We start from the raw sequence: 17044 nt of genomic DNA, 5'->3' as shown, positions 1-17044 counted from the left end.
CTCCAAACGGACAACCAGTCCACATCGCTGAGGGGAAGCACAGAGAACTAATGGGGAGAAGCGGCCGAGACCCAGGCAAAACCCCCAGTCCTGCTCCCAGCCATGGGCCCGTGGTGGGCACTGGGCACTCCGTGGTGCACCTGGAGCGTCGGGCCTGGGGCTTGGAGGAGGCAAAGACAAAATCCCTGCTGGGTGAACCTTATCTTATCAGACATCCCAGGAGAGTGGCTCTGGGAAGGGGGCAGGGTCCAGAGGCCAAAGACAGTCAGGGCACCCAGGCCCCGGGGCGAAGCCGCGGGTGCAGGACAGACCGGTGTCGCTCGGAGGCAGAGCGCACGGCTTCTCCCCTGAGCGGCATGGAGGTGCCCAGCCCTCCCCGGAAGGGGGTAAGTGCCAGGCTAGGAAAGGCCCATTCCCACCAGAAGAGGGGACCGAGGAGGGAGGGGCCGGCTACTGAACCGCCTACAGGGACAGGACAGCCCCGCCCACAGGGGTCAGCCAGTGTGGGGACAGCGGCTTCCTCAGACAGGAAGCAGCTACCTCAGCTCAGATACAGGCGGGCGGGCTGAGCCCCGTTCTCAGGAGGAGATGGAGGCTGAGCCTCCCTCTGAGGAGGTGATAGAGGCTGGAGGAGGCTGGCAATGCCACGCTTCTCACAGCCCCGGCCCCGGCCCCGTCCCATTGCCCAGCCTCTGAAGGTGCCGGAACCCTGTGCCCGCCCTTCTCTGCAGGCTGGATCCCGGCCAGCAGGGTGAGGTCTGCGGGCGTCACGCAGCTGGGGTGGGTGGAGTTAGGGGTGCAGTTAGCAGGCAAGCAGAGGGTGGAGCGTGGCTCAGGGCGGTGGCTCTGGACCCGCTGGTTTGCTGGAGTCCTGGGAGGCAGTGCCTCAGGCAGCCGCAGATCTGCCCTGAGTCTGCCACCCCTGGGCTCTGAGACAGTCTCCTGTCTCCCCGCTTCCCGCCCCCCCAACCCCAGGAGCTGCCCTGGGCTCTGAGGCAGTCTCCTCGCTCCCTCTCCCCCTCCCTCCAGCTGCCCTGAGCTCTGAGGCAGTCTCCTCACTCCCTCTCCCAGCCTCACAGCTGCCCTGGGCTCTGAGGCAGTCTCCTCGCTCCCTCTCCCCCTCCCTCCAGCTGCCCTGGGCTCTGAGGCAGTCTCCTCGCTCCCTCTCCCCCTCCCTCCAGCTGCCCTGGGCTCTGAGGTGGCCAGGGGAGCGCGATGTGGCGGGATGTGGAGTGAAGGACAAGCCTCAGGGCTCTCCAGCCCTCTGTCCCTGACTCCCTCCACCTGGACACTCCTCCCCCGGCCCAGGGCTCAGCCGCTCTGGCTCAGCTCCAAGGCCCCCTCAGAGGCCTGCCCTGCACCCTGCGGAACACCTCCCCTCCCCCCCACTTCTCCCCTGCTCCCCTGCTGGTCCTCAGAGCATCACTGTGTCTGTGTGTCCTTTTCCTATCTGGCCTCCCCGCCCCAGAATGTGAACCCCGGGAGGCCAGTGGGCGCTGCCCCCTCCCGGAGCTTCCCCCACCCATCCCGCGCAGGCACGCGGTGGGGCTCAGCTCTATCTTTAAGGAGAAATGACTGCGTGCCAGGAGCAGGAGACCATGCCCTCCATGGTGCCCCCCACAGTGCCCTCCACGGTGCCCCCCACGCCTCAGTGCCCTGAGAACCCCACCCCCAGCCAGCCACCCCCCCACCTTCCCTGGGCGGGTCCCGGGGTCCCCCACACCAGGCCCAGCTGGTGGGAGCCCACTTCTCGAGGTCCCAGGACCCACCCCGAGCCCCTGAGCATGGACCTCCCTCACGCCCGCCTCCCGTCCGTCCACAGCGGCTGTCGCCCACGCTGGCACTGGCCACCCTGAGCGCGGCCTTCGGCTCGGCCTTCCAGTACGGCTACAACATCGCCGTGGTCAACACGCCGCACAAGGTGGGCGCGGGGCCGGGGCCGCCGCCCGCTCCAGGGCTCCAAGCCGCCGGCCTCCCGGCTACGACGGCCGTGTCTTCCAGGTGCTGAAGGCCTTTTACAACGACACGTACTTCGCGCGGCACGGGACGCCCCTGGGCGAGACGCACATGCTGCTGCTGTGGTCCTGCACCGTGGCCGTGTTCCCGCTGGGCGGCCTGCTGGGCTCGCTGCTGGTCGGCGGGCTGGTGGACACGTGCGGCAGGTGCGGGGGGCTCGGCCCCACTCCCAGGTCACGGGGGTCACGGGGGAGCCACGCTGTCTGCGGGTGGTCTGCACGAGGCGGGGGCTCCATGTGGCCTTGGAGAGCCTCGTCCCCACAGCGCCACAGACACGATGCCCTGAAGCCAGTCCCTGAGGTGCCCGGGACCCTTCCCTTGTCCTGGCCCGGGACCTGCAGGCCAGGCCCTCTGTCCCAGCCCCGGGGACCGCCGGGCCCTGAGAGCAAAGTCCCGGCCTCGGCTCCCCTCAGTGCCCTGTCAGCACCGCAGCAGGCACTCCGCGGGTGCGTGCCCATGGGCCTGCCTCGTGGCCAGTGACCCGGGGCTCGGGGAGACCGGGCAGCCTCGCCCCACACGGCACAGCCTCACCAGGGCTGCTGGTCTGAGGCCGGGGCTCAGGCTGAGTCACTCCCCATGCCCCTGTTCCGTCTCCTCCTTGAGATGCCCAGTGGCTCTGTGTCCTTTGCTGGGCTTGCCCGGGCTCCCTAATCTGGGGCCCACGCCCAGGAGCTGCAAAGAGGTGACTCCGCAGATAAGGCGGGGTGCCCGGGCCAAGGTCCCCAGGAAGGGAGGGTGAGGCACGGCCTCGGGGTGAGGCAGCAGGTGCCATCTGGCCACATGCCATGCGGAGGCATTCGCAGTGACACGTGGGCTCGATACGCTGGGACGGCAGTTCTGGGGTGTGAGTGGGGAACCCTCTAACGGGGGGAACGTCTAAAGCCCGGCGCCCGGGACACACTCCCGGCGGCTGGACCCCGGTTTTGGCTGACAGCGGGCCCACACGCCTCTTCTTCCAGGCCAGTGGTCGGCAAACTCATTAGTCAACAGAGTGGCAAACCTCGGCTCGTGAGCCACAGTTTGGGGACCACTGTTCTAGGTGCCTGATCGGCATCTGCCATCTGCCGCCCACACGAATGAGGAAACACTCAGATGTGGTCATTAGGCCCTAACCAGGCTTTTGTGTAATCCAGACTGGGCTGTTCTCAGCTACACCGGGAGCGGCTGGACTGTTCTAGAAGCCCAGGCTTGGCTCCTCACTTGGACACACACCCCTTCCCCGTCACAGAGCTTGGGAGCTCAGGGATGGTCTCTTGTCGCCCTCAGACACTGAGACCGCTCTGGTGGAGCCGGCCTTGTCCTAGTGGGTTCCCAACCGCCCTGAGCAGGAAGGGCTGGGGAAGCCAGGAGTGGGGTGCGGGGGGTGCTGTCCTCTCCAGGCCTCGGGGCAGCTGATCCTCGGCTCTCAGTCCTGCCCCGATGGCAGCTCTCCCAGAGGATCGGCCGCCCCGAGAGGAAAGGGGCCTGAGAAAACTATCCCCAACCTGGGTGGCCAGCTGCCTGGGACACCCTGTGGCCACCCCTCCAGAGGGGCTCTGTGTTTCTGCTTAAAGACACCCCCTTTCCCTCTCCCCCTACCCCCCCCCCACGCTCCTGGCATAGCCCTCAGAGGCCCAGTGGTCCTCAGAGGCGGGCAGAGTGTGGGCAGATCTGAAAGGCCGGTGCGGCCAGCAGCCACCCCACAGCTGGGACCTCCCTTCCTTCCTCAACCCAAGCTGGAGTGTGGGCGCCAAGGGAGCCATTGCCGGAAGCCCTCAAAGGGCCCAGAACACAGTCTGGACGGGAGGGCTGGTCCCTTTTTCTAGACACCCCTCCCTCTCCTCATAGACTCCGGGCTGGCAGCCTTGTCAGGGATCTGAGCGATGCTCTAGTTCCGTGGTCGGCAAACTCATTAGTCAACAGAGTCAAATATCAACAGGACAATGACTGACATTTCTTTGGAGAGCCACATTTTTCAAACTCAAACTTCTTCTCACGCCATTTCTTCAACATAGACTGGCCCAGGCTGTGGAAGAGCCACACTCAAGGGGCCAAAGAGCCGCATGTGGCTCATGAGCCGCCAGTTTGCCCACCACTGGGCTAGTCTCACCCTGTGTCCCGCCTGTTGTGGGAACCCGCCGTTCAGCACTCCTGACAGGCCTCACTAGTCCAGCCTCTGCTTGAATACCACCAGGGACGGGAAGCTCCCTCCCGGGGGCGGCAGCCACTCCTGTCCCTTCCCTGCTGTCCTCGGTCAGCACCCCCACCCGCCCCTGCGGGCCCCAGACCTTCCTTCCTGGGACTCCCAGGCCTTGGTCCCAGCTCCCCGTCCTTCCAGCCAGCGGTCTTGGTCCTCCCAGCACATTCCCGCAGGCCGTGCCAGCCGCCTGCAGAGTAGGAGCCGGGTCAGGGCAGCCCCCGCCTCAGCCCCCGCTCCGGGCCCGCTGTCCTTGCAGGAAGGGAACGCTGCTGATCAATAACATCTTCGCCATCGTCCCCGCCATCCTGATGGGAGTCAGCAAGGTGGCCAAGGCCTTCGAGCTCATCATCCTGGCCCGGGTGCTGCTGGGAGTCTGCGCAGGTACCTCGGGCGATAGCGAGGCCCCAGCCGCACTCAAGTTCACCAACGTGGGAGGGTCTGAGGCCGACACGCCCGGCTCAGGGGCCGGGGCTGGGCGCCGGGAGAGGAGGGTCCTGGCCCTGGCCCTCTGGGGCTCCCTCCTGTCTCCTTTCCCAGCCCCCGCACTAGCCAAAGCTCTCTTTAAAAACGCACCTTTGTAACTGGCTGTTATCGATTAGTTGTAAGTCACCACTGCACTCGGACCAGCCTAAAAATGCACCTTTGGGTGGTGATCCCACAACAGAGCACACAGATGTGCATCCTAAGTGTATATGATGTTATTAACCAAGTTACCCCAATAAGCTTAATTGTAAAGCTTTTCTTAAAACCCATCCCCTTTGCCTGGAAGGACAGCTCACTGAGAGGCTTTACGGGGTGTGTTCTGGGAAGGATGTCCAGGGTGCACGGAGCGGGAGGGGCTTCCAGCAAAAGAAACAGAACGTGGGGCCTCGCTCAGCAGGGGAGCCAGGCTCCTTAACCACAGAGGTTTCTTCTGTGTTTTTGTTTTTGTTTTTTCTTAAAAAGGGACATAAGTTATCTGTGCTTTAGAAAAGTCAGAAAATAGGTCAAAGCAAGAGAATCGTCCCAAAGTCCCACTATCCAGGCCCGCCCCTCGCTGCAACTAGGACGGAGAGAACATTGGCCTCATGCCCTGCAGGTGGCCCCGGGGCCTGCGGATTCTAGAAGGGTCCTCTCAGCCGTGCAAACCAAGCAGCCCACAGGGCCTGTCCATCTCCAGGCAGGGAGGCGGGGCTTGCAAGGGCGGGGCTTGAACGTGGAGGCGGGGCTTGTGCCAGGAGGCGGGGCTTGTGCCGGGAGGCCTGGTTGCGGGGGAGGCAGGGTCTTGTGGGGCCTTGACTGTTGGCACGTGGTTGTGTGGGGAGGCAGGGCTGTATGAGCTACCTGTCAGTGGTCTGGACCCCCCAGAGAAGCTGGGGATTATGGGAAGGAGCTGACTGACATCCCGGGTCCAGGTCCAGGAGGCTGGAGCTGCTCTTCTCCCTGATCTTTGTTTTGCTGGAACCAGGCATCTCCTATAGCGCCCTGCCCATGTACCTGGGGGAGCTGGCCCCCAAGAACCTCAGGGGCACGCTGGGCACAATGACCGAGGTTTTCGTCATCGTGGGCGTCTTCCTGGCGCAGATCTTCAGCCTGCAGGCCATCCTGGGCAATCCCACAGGTACCCACGCCGTGCCCGCCAAGGTCAGAGGGAAGGAGGGGCCTGGGGGCCGTGTGGGGCCATGGGCGCTGGGTCCGGTGTTCGCTCAGCTGTGCCCACGTTATTGTGGGTCGAGCCCGGGGAGGCCGAGAGGTGACCTTTGGGCTGCGCAGGTGACCTTGATGAGGACATCGTGGTGAGCCATGGGGCAGCTGTGCTTGGGCAGGGGAGGAGAGGACTGGGGATAGAGGCACACGCATGCTTGGGAAGGGAAGGAGAGAGCTGGGGGTCGCTGGGTGGGGAGGGAGCTGGAGGGGAGGCTGTCCCCGGGAAGAAGAGTCACGCACGGGGCTGCTGGCTGGCCCCGGAGCGGGAAGGCGGGGGGACCAGCATGCACCGGGCCGGCCATGGTCACTGTTTGTGGGCGGGTATGGCCCTGGGAGACGTTTTCTTCTGGCTCCTTCCATCTCCTCAGGGGAAGAGGAGGCAAGACCATGCCTGAGGGGATGGGAAGGAGTGGGAGGGGTGGGGATGGTGGGAGGTTAGGAGAGGGCCAGGGTGGGACTGCGTCTGGGCCGCAGGTGCAGTGGGGTTGGTTTGGGGTTTTCATTTTACACATTTCCCAGTCAGGCATTCCTTAGTGGCTGGGCTTAGTCTTTGTGTTCCCCGCGGTGCCTTGAAGGGACTCGGAACCCAGCAGGTGCCCCGTGGAAGGTCTTTAGTATCAGCGATTCCCAGGCTGCCCCGGGCAGCTGAACGGTAAACACTCATCACAGGAAGGGCCCTGAGTGGAGGCCATGCTGGCCGACGGCTGCCCAGAGCCACCTTGAATGCCTGGCTCGTGCAGTCTCTTACAACCCCCACCACCCTTTGTGTGGTGCTTCTTCATCATCATCATCATCACCTATATATATAAAAGGCTAATATGCAAAGTGTTCCCTCAGGAGTTTGACCGGGAGACTGGGAGTTCAATCACTTGCTATGACATGTGCTGACCACCAGGGGGTGGCACAAACATGAAGGAAGGCCCCGAACTGCTCTGATCACCCGCCAGGCCTAGGGACCTTACCTGCACGGGAATTTCATGCACCGGGCCTCTAGTTGTATCGTCATCTTTCCTGATGAGAAACCCAAGGCTTGGCGAGGTTAAGTAACGTCCGGTTCCCACCGTCGCTGGCAGGGTTACTTGAGTCTCGGCACCGCCCGCCTCACACAAACGTTCAGAAGGAGCTCAGAGAGCCGCGGTGCTGGGCCCATCCCCGCAGGCCAGCGTCCAGGGGGGTAGACTGGGGTCATTTCCAGCCGTAACATTAGGATCGAGGCCCGGCTGTGTTTTCTCTGGCCTCACACTTTTAAGTCCAACAGGGTTCCTAAGAAGCACAATGCTCTCCTTGCAAAAGGGACGGATGACATTTCTCTTTAAAATTGTCATTGTTTCCTCCGTTCGTCAATGTGGAGCCCCCGTGGGGGCGGGTGGGGGCAGGAAGCAGGTCCCTGCTGGCCATGGCTCTCGCCGAGGGCTGGAAGGGCGTGGGCGAGCGACCTTGTAGCAGGAGAGAGCCAGGCCCGGGGGAGGCCGGCCGGAGGGAGCCAGAGCCCCAGGGACCTGCGGTCGGTGTCAGTTCTCGGTGCTGGTCCCTCGCAGGCTGGCCCGTGCTCCTGGCCCTCACGGGAGTCCCTGCGCTGCTGCAGCTGCTGTCGCTGCCCGTCTTCCCCGAGAGCCCGCGCTACACCCTCATCCAGAGAGGAGACGAGGACGCGGCCCGACGAGGTACCGGACGCAGGCTCCCGCCGCCTCCCGCGCCCCGGATCGTCCCTCCCTGGCGCCCAGCGCACGGGACAGGCGGTGGCCGGAGGGAGAGGGCTCCAAGGGGCAGGCGGGTGGGCTAGAAGGAGTCCGGGCAGCTCCAGGGTGAGCCCAAGCGGTTGCGGGGCACAGGCAAGGTCACAGCCACGCTGACCCATGCGGACTTGAGAGCCTGACCAGCATGGGGTGTGGTTGGGGACCCCATCACCTGGTTGGGGTCCTGGTTGGGGTCATGGGAAAACGGGGAGCCGGTGGGCCGAGCAGGTGGGCCGCTGCCCTCTTCCCTGAGCCCGGGGTGCGTGCGGTCAGCCACGGGGCGGCTCTGCCCCCCGCAGCTCTGCGGAGACTGAGGGGCTGGGCCGACGTGGAGGACGAGATTGAGGAGATGCGTGTGGAGGACCAGGCCGAGCGGGCCGAGGGCCGCCTGTCCGTGCTCAACCTGTTCACCTTCCGGCCGCTGCACTGGCAGCTCATCTCCATCATCGTGCTCATGGCCGGCCAGCAGCTGTCCGGGGTCAACGCGGTATGTGGAGCCCCGCAGGCGCCTGTGTGCCTGGCATCCGCGGGGGCAGGGCGAGGGCGGGGGACGGAGGGGGCTATGATGGGTGATCGGCCTTCAGGCGGAGGCAGAGGCCAGGGTCTCCCTCAGAACTTCTGGCCCATTCGGAAGCTGCTGGACTCAGTCAGATGGGCAATCCTTCACCGGGGCTCCAGCAGCCCGGCCTCCTGGCGCCACGTCCCAGCTCTTCCCACCCCCTGTGCCTCCTCCTGTCCCAGGGCCCTGGGCTGCAGGGCCAGGACAGGGAGGCCGGTGGCCGTGGCCGTGGCTGGTCCTCGCAGCCCTGGGCTTCTGTTCCAGATCAACTACTACGCGGACACCATCTACACGGTGGCCGGCGTGGCGGCCAATCAGTCCCAGTACGTGACCGTGGGCGCCGGCGTGGTCAACATCGTCATGACCGGCGTCTCGGTGAGCGCCCGGGAATACCCTTTCCATGGGGGCCCCTCAGGGTCCACTGAGGGGCTGGTGACCAGGGTCCTGGGTCACTGAGGGCCACGGACTTTGGGATGCACGTGCGCACACACGTCTTCCCGTGTAAGATGGTCACCGTGGCCGCAGTGCCCAGGAGGCTGAGGTGGGTCAGGCCCAGAGAGAAGGTGGCTTCTCTCTCTCACCTGCGCTGTGCCAGGCTCTCCTGTGGGCCTGGCCGGGCGGCAGGGACAGTCCCGCCTGCAGGCCTGGAAGGGAGGGGCACGCAGTGGCTGGATTGGGCCTGCCACCCCGTTGGCCTCGGTGTGGCCCTGGTGCTGGTGCTGGTGCTGGTGCCTGTTCTGGTGCCTGTGCTAGGGATGCAGTAGAACTGGAAATGCCGTAGAAGCTAGGAGAGGGGAAGGAAGGCCAGCCGGGCAGCGTGGCCACGTTGGGAACATCCGAGAGGGTTCGGGCTGAAAGAGGGTGCGGGCCCGGGAAGTGGGGGAGGAAGGGCCGAGACGGGAGGTCAGGTCCTGGGTGCTCACTGCCTGGCATGGAGCAGCCGGTGCCAGGGGGCGCTCTAACACGTAGGTTATTATTGGTCAGGTCTGGGATTACGGCACAGCAGTAAGACCGTCTGTCACTCACAGTTCCAGGCTGTGTGAGGAGGGGGGGCAGGCCAGGCCCCGCAGGGCCCCGCGGGGAGGCCCAGGGTCAGCCCGGAGGCAGAGGGAGCGGGAGACATGATCAAGAGCCTGCGTTGTGGTTTCTGTGGAAAGATGGGGTGCGCAGGCTCAGGCCCGGCCTGTGTGAACAGTGTCAGGGGTTCTGGGGGGCAGGGGCTGCCCCCTTTGGTGTCTAAGACCTGCCCTGGGTAGATCAGGGCAGGGGACAGCGGCCCTGGGTGTGAGCACCCCCTGGAGGAGGAGGTCGGAGGTGCAGGCTCTGGATGGGTTAGTTTCACAGGAAAAGCATATTCAAGAAATTGGCCAACCAACGTAGGGCCCCAAGATGCCACAGCATCCAATGCAGGAACTAGAAACGTAGAGGGGGTGGTGGCCGAGAGTTCTGGGCGCCCTGGTCCCTGCAGGCCCCTCACAGCCTCCCTCCCCCAGGCGGGCACCGTGGAGTGGCTGGGCAGACGGCTCCTCCTGCTGGTCGGCTATGGAATCTGCGGCTCGGCCTGCCTCGTGCTCACGCTGGCGCTCCTCTTCCAGGTCTGGATCCTCTCCCGCACCCAGCACCCCGCACCCCCTCCCCACCCGGCAGGGACCCAGGGCTGCAGGCGGGAGGGGAGTCGGGGTAACAGACCAGCTCCAAGAGGCCAGGGTCTCAGCCGGTCCCGCTCACACCCCTCCAATGCTCATATTCTGTGTTGTTGGTTTTGTTTGTTTGTTTGCTTGTTTGTTTAATCCTCGCCCCAGGAGACTTACCCCTTGGTTTTCTAGAGAGAGTGGTGACAGTGGCCTGTGTAGCTGGGTGGGTTGAGGTCTGTCCCCCTGGTTTTGTGCCGGCCCTTGTCCTGTCAGTGGGGAGATGGCCCATCGGCTCTCCTGGTCCCCGGGCTTCTAGAAGGATCCTCTCAGCTAGCGTGGAGTCCTGGTCTCGGCGCCATGTTGCTGATGGTCTGACCTGGGCGCTGCTTGGCCCTCAAGGGCCCCCTGCCCTCCTGGTCCCACGTCTCTGGGATCGACACAATAATGCCGCACTCACAGGGGTGTCATGGGGGTTAGTGGGTAACGTGGTGACGGGCAGAGGGAGGGACCTCGTGGCTGCCGGGAGGGCGAGAGGCGGCCTCTGGGAGCTGGCACGCTGGCCGCCCCTGTTTCCTCTCCCTCCGCCCACCCTCGCTCTTGCCCAGCGCCCCCGAGGCCCACCCGTGGGTGACCAGAAACCAGGCCCTCCGTGTGGCGGGAGGGCCGGTGCGGGACTCAGCTGCCCCCGCTCCTGGCCCCGAGCTCTCCAGGCCCGGCCGGCCTGCCCGGCCCCACAGCCCTGCTCTCCCCTCAGAGCGCGGTCCCCGGGCTGTCCTACCTCAGCGTGGTCTGCGTCTTCTCCTACATCGCGGGGCACTCCATCGGGCCCAGTGAGTACCGCACCCGGCCCCGGCCCAGCCGATCAATGATTCTCTCTCATCATTGATGTTCCTCTCTCTCCCTCTCCTTTCCTCTTTGGAATTAATAAAAATACATTTTTAAAACCATAGATAGGTACACAGTAAATAAGCAGGTATACAGTGTGTCTGTGGTAGGAGACGTTATAAGGGATGATGATTAGGAAAAAATGAGTTTATAGATTTTAGACAAGTCTCCTTAAGGACAAAAGTGGAGAGACAGACCCAAGGCAAGGTGCCTGCCATTCCCCAGAGCTACCACAGGGGGCAGCACTTCCCAGGAACAAGCTCCGCCCCCTTCATTGAGAATCTCAAAATGACAGCAACACGGGGGAGAATGGACTTGGGGTGACCCCCAGGCCCCCCGGGGGAGGTTGTCCCCCTGCCCCTGCCACGCAGCCCTGGTGCGCCCCAGAGGAGTCGGAGGGGAGAGGAAGCAGGGCGACCGCTGGCTGAAAGCTGCCCGCTCCTCCCTGGCCATCCAGGACCTAGGAGGCCCTGGGTCCGAGTCTCACCGTGTTTGCCTATCGGAGGGTCTGGGCTGGGCTGGGCCCCCTGCCCCCAGCCCACTGCACCCCACTGTCCTGTGCTCTCTGCTCTCCAGGTCCCGTGCCCTCGGTGGTGAGGACCGAGATCTTCCTGCAGTCCTCCCGGCCGGCCGCCTTCATGGTGGACGGGGCTGTGCACTGGCTCACCAACTTCATCGTGGGCTTCGTGTTCCCCTCCGTCCAGGTGAGCAGGGGGTGGGCGGGAAGCACAGTGGGTGGCCCTTCCCCCCTCTGTGCCCCCCCCACACACACACACACCCCGAGGCAGGAGCCTTCAGGAACCAGGCACAGGTTCCTTCTACGAAGAACATCAGCGATTTCGACGCACGTGGCACCTTACTGGCCAAACGCGGCGAATGTGCCCGTTCCCACTCGCGGTGGGAGCCCCTCGCTCGGTCCTGACGGGCCAATCCCCAGGGGCTCCGTCCGCCGAGGTCAGAGGCAATCAGCAGCGCCCAGGAGCCAGGGGCTGGGACAGGGCTCCTTGCTGCTGCCTCCTTCCTGCTTCTGAAGGCAGGCACCTCGGCTCCCCCCTTCTCCGCACCCCAAGGCCGGAGGGCACGGGGTCCCTGTTGTGAAAAGGCTGGGGGGTCCTTTCCCACACGAGGGGGGACCCGACGTTCCCCCTCTCCCTCCTCGGGGCGTCACACAATCCAGAGGCTCCCAGAGTCCTCCAGCAGCAGGCCCTGCCCGTCCCCTCCTTCCCTCCCGCTCTCTCCTCCCCGCCCAGGAGGCCATGGGGGCCTACAGTTTCATCCCCTTTGCCGCCATCTGCCTCCTCACCGCCGTGTACATCTACGTGGTGATCCCTGAGACCAAGGGCCAGACCTTTGTGGAGATAAACCGGATCTTTGCCAAGAGGAACGGAGTGGAGATTCCAGAGCCGGAAGGAGCCGCAGATGCTGAGCCTCACACGTCTCCGCCCACCAAGGGGACGTCCTTCTGATGGCCCTGCAGGTGCCACCCACGGCCTCCGTCCCTGAGACAGGGACCCCGGCCCCAGCCTCGCCGGAGGGTCCCAGCTCCGAGCCTTCTGTGCCCCGGAGGAACGGGAAGGCTTTGGAAGGAACTGATTGGTGGAGACGTTGTTGGGTGGTGTGACTCCGGAGAATGGGCAGGTCCTGGGCATTGACTGGCAGGACTCTGATTCTGTGGATGCATGAGTCAGAGACTCGTGGACTGTTTAGCAAAACACCCTCTCGGGGTTGGTCGGCTGACATCTGCCTTGGAAACAGGAGAGCTGCTGTATCGTAAGATACAAAGTGCCAAAGCTCACTCAGTAAGAAACAGACAGCCTGTATAGTCCTACATCAACGAAAGAAATTGAATTGGTAGGCAAAAACCTTCCCACAAAGAAAAAACCCCAGGCCCAAATGGGCTCACTGGTGAAGTCTACCAAATATTTCAGGAAGAAATAATACCACTTCGACACAAAGTCTTTCAGAAAATTAAAGGCTACTATGCAAGTGTCAGACCAACCGGTAGCTATGATACGCACTGACCACCAGGGGGCAGACGCTCAATTCTGGAGCTGCCTAGCTGCAGTGACTCGGCAGAGGCGGTTCTCAGGTGATGCACCCCAAAACCTGAGAGGAGGGAGTCCGAATCTTCGCAGGGCTGGGCGATTCCACCTTCAGCCGTGGGTTGTGTTGTTGCTGGGGCACTGTCAGCCCGAATCTGGTTTATTGCACATGTGCGTTTGCGCTCCTCACCCTGTAGACAGCAGCTTTGCAGAGTGCCCTCTCCCACTCTCGGACCCCTCGGGGGATGTCGGAGAGCCGGCTGCCGCCAGATCCCTGCAGGCCTGGCTGAGGGACCTCGCTCACTCCACAGACACCCTCTGAGCCACGGTGTCACCGCAGGTACAGGCGGCGAGGAAGAGGCCACAGGATGTTGGCTCCAGGGCACTGCTACTAGTAACAGTCCGCCCTTCTCGCCCAGTCCCACCCCGCCAGCCACTTTCTAATTAATTTTCTTTCAATGTGCACGAATCCGTGCACCGGGTCACTAGCTTTTAATAAGAAATGATTAAAAATATTTTCAATTTCTCGTAAATGAGTTGCACCATCTCCGGGTGGTCTGCACCAGGCGGGGGCTCCATGTGGCCTTGAAGAGCCTCGTCCCCACAGCGCCACAGACACGATGCCCTGAAGCCGGTCCCTGAGGTGCCCCGGACCCTTCCCTTGTCCTGGCCCGGGACCCGCAGGCCAGGCCCTCTGTCCCCAGCTCCGCCGATGAGGCACAGCCCTGAGAGCAAAGTCCTGGCCTCGGCTCCCCTCAGTGCCCTGTCAGCACCGCAGCAGGCGCTCCGCGGGTGCATGCCCATGGGCCTGCCTCGTGGCCAGTGACCCGGGGCTCGGGGAGACCGGGCAGCCTCGCCCCATACGGCACAGCCTCACCAGGGCTGCTGGTCTGAGGCCGGGGCTCAGGCTGAGTCACTCCCCATGCCCCTGTCCCGTGTCTTCCTTGAGATGCCCAGTGGCTCTGTGTCCTTTGCTGGGCTTGCCCGGGCTCCCTAATCTGGGGCCCACGCCCAGGAGCTGCAAAGAGGTGACTCCGCAGATAAGGCGGGGTGCCCGGGCCAAGGTCCCCAGGAGGGAGGGTGAGGCACGGCCTCGGGGTGAGGCAGCGGGTGCCATCTGGCCACATGCCATGCGGAGGCATTCCCAGTGACACTCGACTCGATACACTGAGATGGCAGTTTTGGGGTGTGAGTGGGGAACCCTCTAAAGGAAAGGACGTCTAAAGCACATGCCTGAGAGACACTCTCGGCGGCTGGACCCCGGTTACTGGTGCAGCAGGCCCACATGCCTCTTCTGCTAGGTGCTTGATTGGCATTTGCCATCTGCCACCCACGCGAATGAGGAAACACTCAGATGTGGTCATTAGGCCCTAACCAGGCTTTTGTGTAATCCAGACAGCTGTTCTTAGCTATACCGGGGGCGGCTGGACTGTTCTAGAAGCCCAGGCTTGGCTCCTCACCTGGACCCCCGTCACAGAGCTTGGGCAGTGGGGTCCCCTCACCTCCGTCATTTTGCAGAGGCCCCTGGGCTGGGAGATGTGGGTGGAGCCGGCCTGTCCCCTGGGCGGCCTGGAGCATCCAGTGGCTGGTTCAGCTCCTGTCTTCAGGAAGGGGAGAGGGGGAGGGGGGCAGGAGGGAGGGACAGGCGGGGGGCTCAGGGTCGGCCGCGTACACAGCCGGCAAGGTTTGGCTCTGAGGAGCAGCCCCTCGGAGGGAAGACTGGCTCCAGGTATGGGGTCAGGTGTCCCCTGTAAAACAACTCAGCCCAGCCGCGGCCTCAGCTTCCCAGGCTGGCTGCCCGGTCCAGTGTTCCGGATGCTGCCCCTTCCTCTTCCTGAGATCATGGATTTCGGTTGACAAGGACCTTGGTGAGCGGTCCCTCAGTCCCTGTCCCCAGAAGGCATCCTCGCAGCTCCTGGGACAGCCCTGCAGCTCTCAGGCCTCGGCTTGGGCGCCTCCGTGGACAGGCAGGTCTTTGCCGGCCAGGCCAGCGCCGCCCAGCACGGACGCCGGACCCAGCCGGGCCTGCACGCCGGGCCCCGCACTCGGGGAAGCAGCTTCCCCGGCTCATCTCCGCCTGAGACACGGGAACGCTGCTGTTTCCTGCCCGCCCACGGGATGGCTGAGGGGATGGCAGTGCGGTGTATGTGGGCAGACACCCTCCGTGGGCTCTGGCCGGCTCGGGGTCCCGTCTGCCACCTCCCCTCCCCTGGAGGCATCTCTGAGCCCGGGCTGAGTCGGGAGAATGGGGAGGGGCCCGCCGCCCAGCTCCTGTGGCTGCTGGAGTTGGTGTGCGGGAGCCGTTCCCCACCCCGTGTGGGCCCCGCCCGCGTGTGCCCCGGGCCCCGCCCGCGTGTGCCCCGGCCCAGTCCGCGTGTGCCCCGGGCCCCGTCCCCGTGTGCCCTGGGCCCCGTTTGCGTGTGTCCTGGGCCCTGCCCGCGTGTGCCCCGGGCCCAGTCTGCATGTGTCCCGGGCCCCGTCTGCGTGTGCCCCGGGCCCCGCCCGCGTGTGCCCAGGGCCCCGTCTGCCTGTGCCCAGGGCCCCGTCTGCGTGTGTCCCGGGCCCTGTCTGCGTGTGCCCAGGGCCCCGCCCGCGTGTGCCCGGGCCCCGTCTGCGTGTGCCCCGGGCCCCGTCTGCATGTGTCCTGGGCTCCGTCTGCGTGTGTTCTGCGTGTTTCCTCGCTTGGTTTCAGGGGAAGAAGCCGGTGCCCGCGGGGATGGCGGTTCTCCCCGGCCGCCTGCTCCTCTCCGCTCCCGTGTTCTCTCCGCCTTCCGGAGGCTCCGCCGGGGGCTGGCCCGGCTGGTTCTGGGGAAGCCACGCCGCCCGCCGAGCCTGCCCCGCGCCGGCCGCCGCTGCACGTGCACGCGGTGTTAACGGTTATCGGGAGCCGCCTCGCCCCATAAAACGCGTGTTCCCAACCTGCTCTGATCCCAGCCCCTCCGTGGAGCTCGGCCCCTGGTCCCCCCTCTGCCTGCGCCCCAGCCCCAGCCCCGGCCCAGACATCTTCCTCGGGGCGGCTTCGACGGCATCGTCCCCCAATGGATCGGTCGTTGTACGTGTTTTCTTCTCCTTTTTAAAAAAAAATAAAATATTTTAATTGGTTTCCAAGAGGAAGGAACAGGGATAGAGAGACAGAAACTTCCATGATGAGAGAACCATTGATGGGCTGCCTCCTGCACGCCCCCCACTGGGCATAGAACCGTGACCTCCTGGCTCATAGGTCAACACTCAGCCACCGAGCCACGCCCGCCCGGCAGGTCTCACGTCCAGGGAGACGCCGCCACCTCAGCGTCTGCCCCACAGCCTGGGCCTGGCCGGGCCCCGGTGCAGGAGGGAGACCCGCTGCTCAGGAGCGCACTCGCCTTCCTCCCCCGTCCTGGGGGCTCAGCCAGGGAAACACATGACATTTCACCCCTAAATATCTTACTTTGGAACTTTTCAAAATAAAGTCATGTTTTGGTATAATACCTTGATTTCACATACAAAAAAAAAAAATCAATCCCTAAATACCATCTGCTATTCCTCCACGTACCTGCATCCCCTCCTCTTTGCCCCCCCATGTGTTTGCACTGCTCCTTTCAGGCACCAGGAGGCGCCATGGAGCTTTCCATTCACCGCCACCTGTGTGCTGCCTGCCTAACCGGCGGTGATGTGAATTGGAGCCCTGGTGCCTGTGACGCTGCAGGCCCAGCTCGCCCCCTCCCCCTCCCTCTGGCTGCAGGCCTCCTCTCCAGGGTCCCGCTCTCGGTGGGGGCCTCGATTCTCTGCGGATATTTACTGGGCACGTGCACTGCCGTGTCATCCACACGAAGACTCCGATGACTGGTGATGACTTAACCTATGACCTCTCCCTGCAGTGATTCCTTTACAAAGCGAAGCTTTGAAAGGGCTAGCTGCCCCTCCTGGTATTTTTAAAAAATGTATTTTTATTGGTTTTAGAGAGGAAGGGAGAGGGGAGAGAAACAGAAACATCAATGTTGAGAGAGTTATGGATCAGTGGCCTACTGCACACCCCCTACTGGGGACGTAACCTTAACCTGGACATGTGCCCTGATTCCCAATCCAACCTCCTAGTTCCGTGGTCAGCAAACTGCGGCTTGTGAGCCACATGCGGCTCTTTGGCCCCTTGAGAGTGGCTCTTCCACAAAATACCACGGCCTGGATGAGTTCTATTTTGAAGAACTGGCGTTAGAAGAAGCTTAAGTTTAAGAAATTTGGTTCTCCAAAGAAATGTCAGTCGTTATACTATTGATATACTATTGATAGTTGGCTCTGTTGACTAGTGAGTTTGCCGACCACTGCCTAGG

The 17044-nt window shown here is 63.6% G+C and overlaps 1 protein-coding gene across 1 annotated transcript; it reads left to right on the top strand.

The window, feature by feature from the left end:
- Window positions 1–248: 248 nt before the first annotated feature.
- LOC118732003 (solute carrier family 2, facilitated glucose transporter member 7) lies at window positions 249–12548 on the top strand. The gene is made up of 12 exons (XM_036460945.2): window positions 249–386; window positions 1823–1921; window positions 2002–2162; window positions 4452–4576; window positions 5643–5795; window positions 7420–7545; window positions 7917–8104; window positions 8441–8551; window positions 9670–9771; window positions 10565–10640; window positions 11272–11399; window positions 11946–12548. Exons 1-12 carry the CDS (start codon window positions 357–359, stop codon window positions 12159–12161), a joined length of 1515 nt encoding a protein of 504 aa, XP_036316838.1. The 5' UTR covers window positions 249–356; the 3' UTR covers window positions 12162–12548.
- Window positions 12549–17044: the final 4496 nt, after the last annotated feature.

Source organism: Pipistrellus kuhlii, unplaced genomic scaffold (genome assembly GCF_014108245.1).
Source record: "Pipistrellus kuhlii isolate mPipKuh1 unplaced genomic scaffold, mPipKuh1.p scaffold_m20_p_34, whole genome shotgun sequence".
Classification (NCBI taxonomy): domain Eukaryota; kingdom Metazoa; phylum Chordata; class Mammalia; order Chiroptera; family Vespertilionidae; genus Pipistrellus; species Pipistrellus kuhlii.
Note: the sequence above shows the minus strand (reverse complement) of the source record. Positions and strands in the feature narration are given on the sequence as shown.

Coding starts and splice junctions, on each gene's coding strand:
- LOC118732003 (XM_036460945.2), top strand. CDS start 357: ATGGAGGTGCCCAGCCCTCCCCGGAAGGGG. Junction 8,105..8,440: donor AGCTGTCCGGGGTCAACGCG/GTATGTGGAGCC, acceptor CTTCTGTTCCAG/ATCAACTACTACGCGGACAC. Junction 11,400..11,945: donor TCGTGTTCCCCTCCGTCCAG/GTGAGCAGGGGG, acceptor CTCCCCGCCCAG/GAGGCCATGGGGGCCTACAG.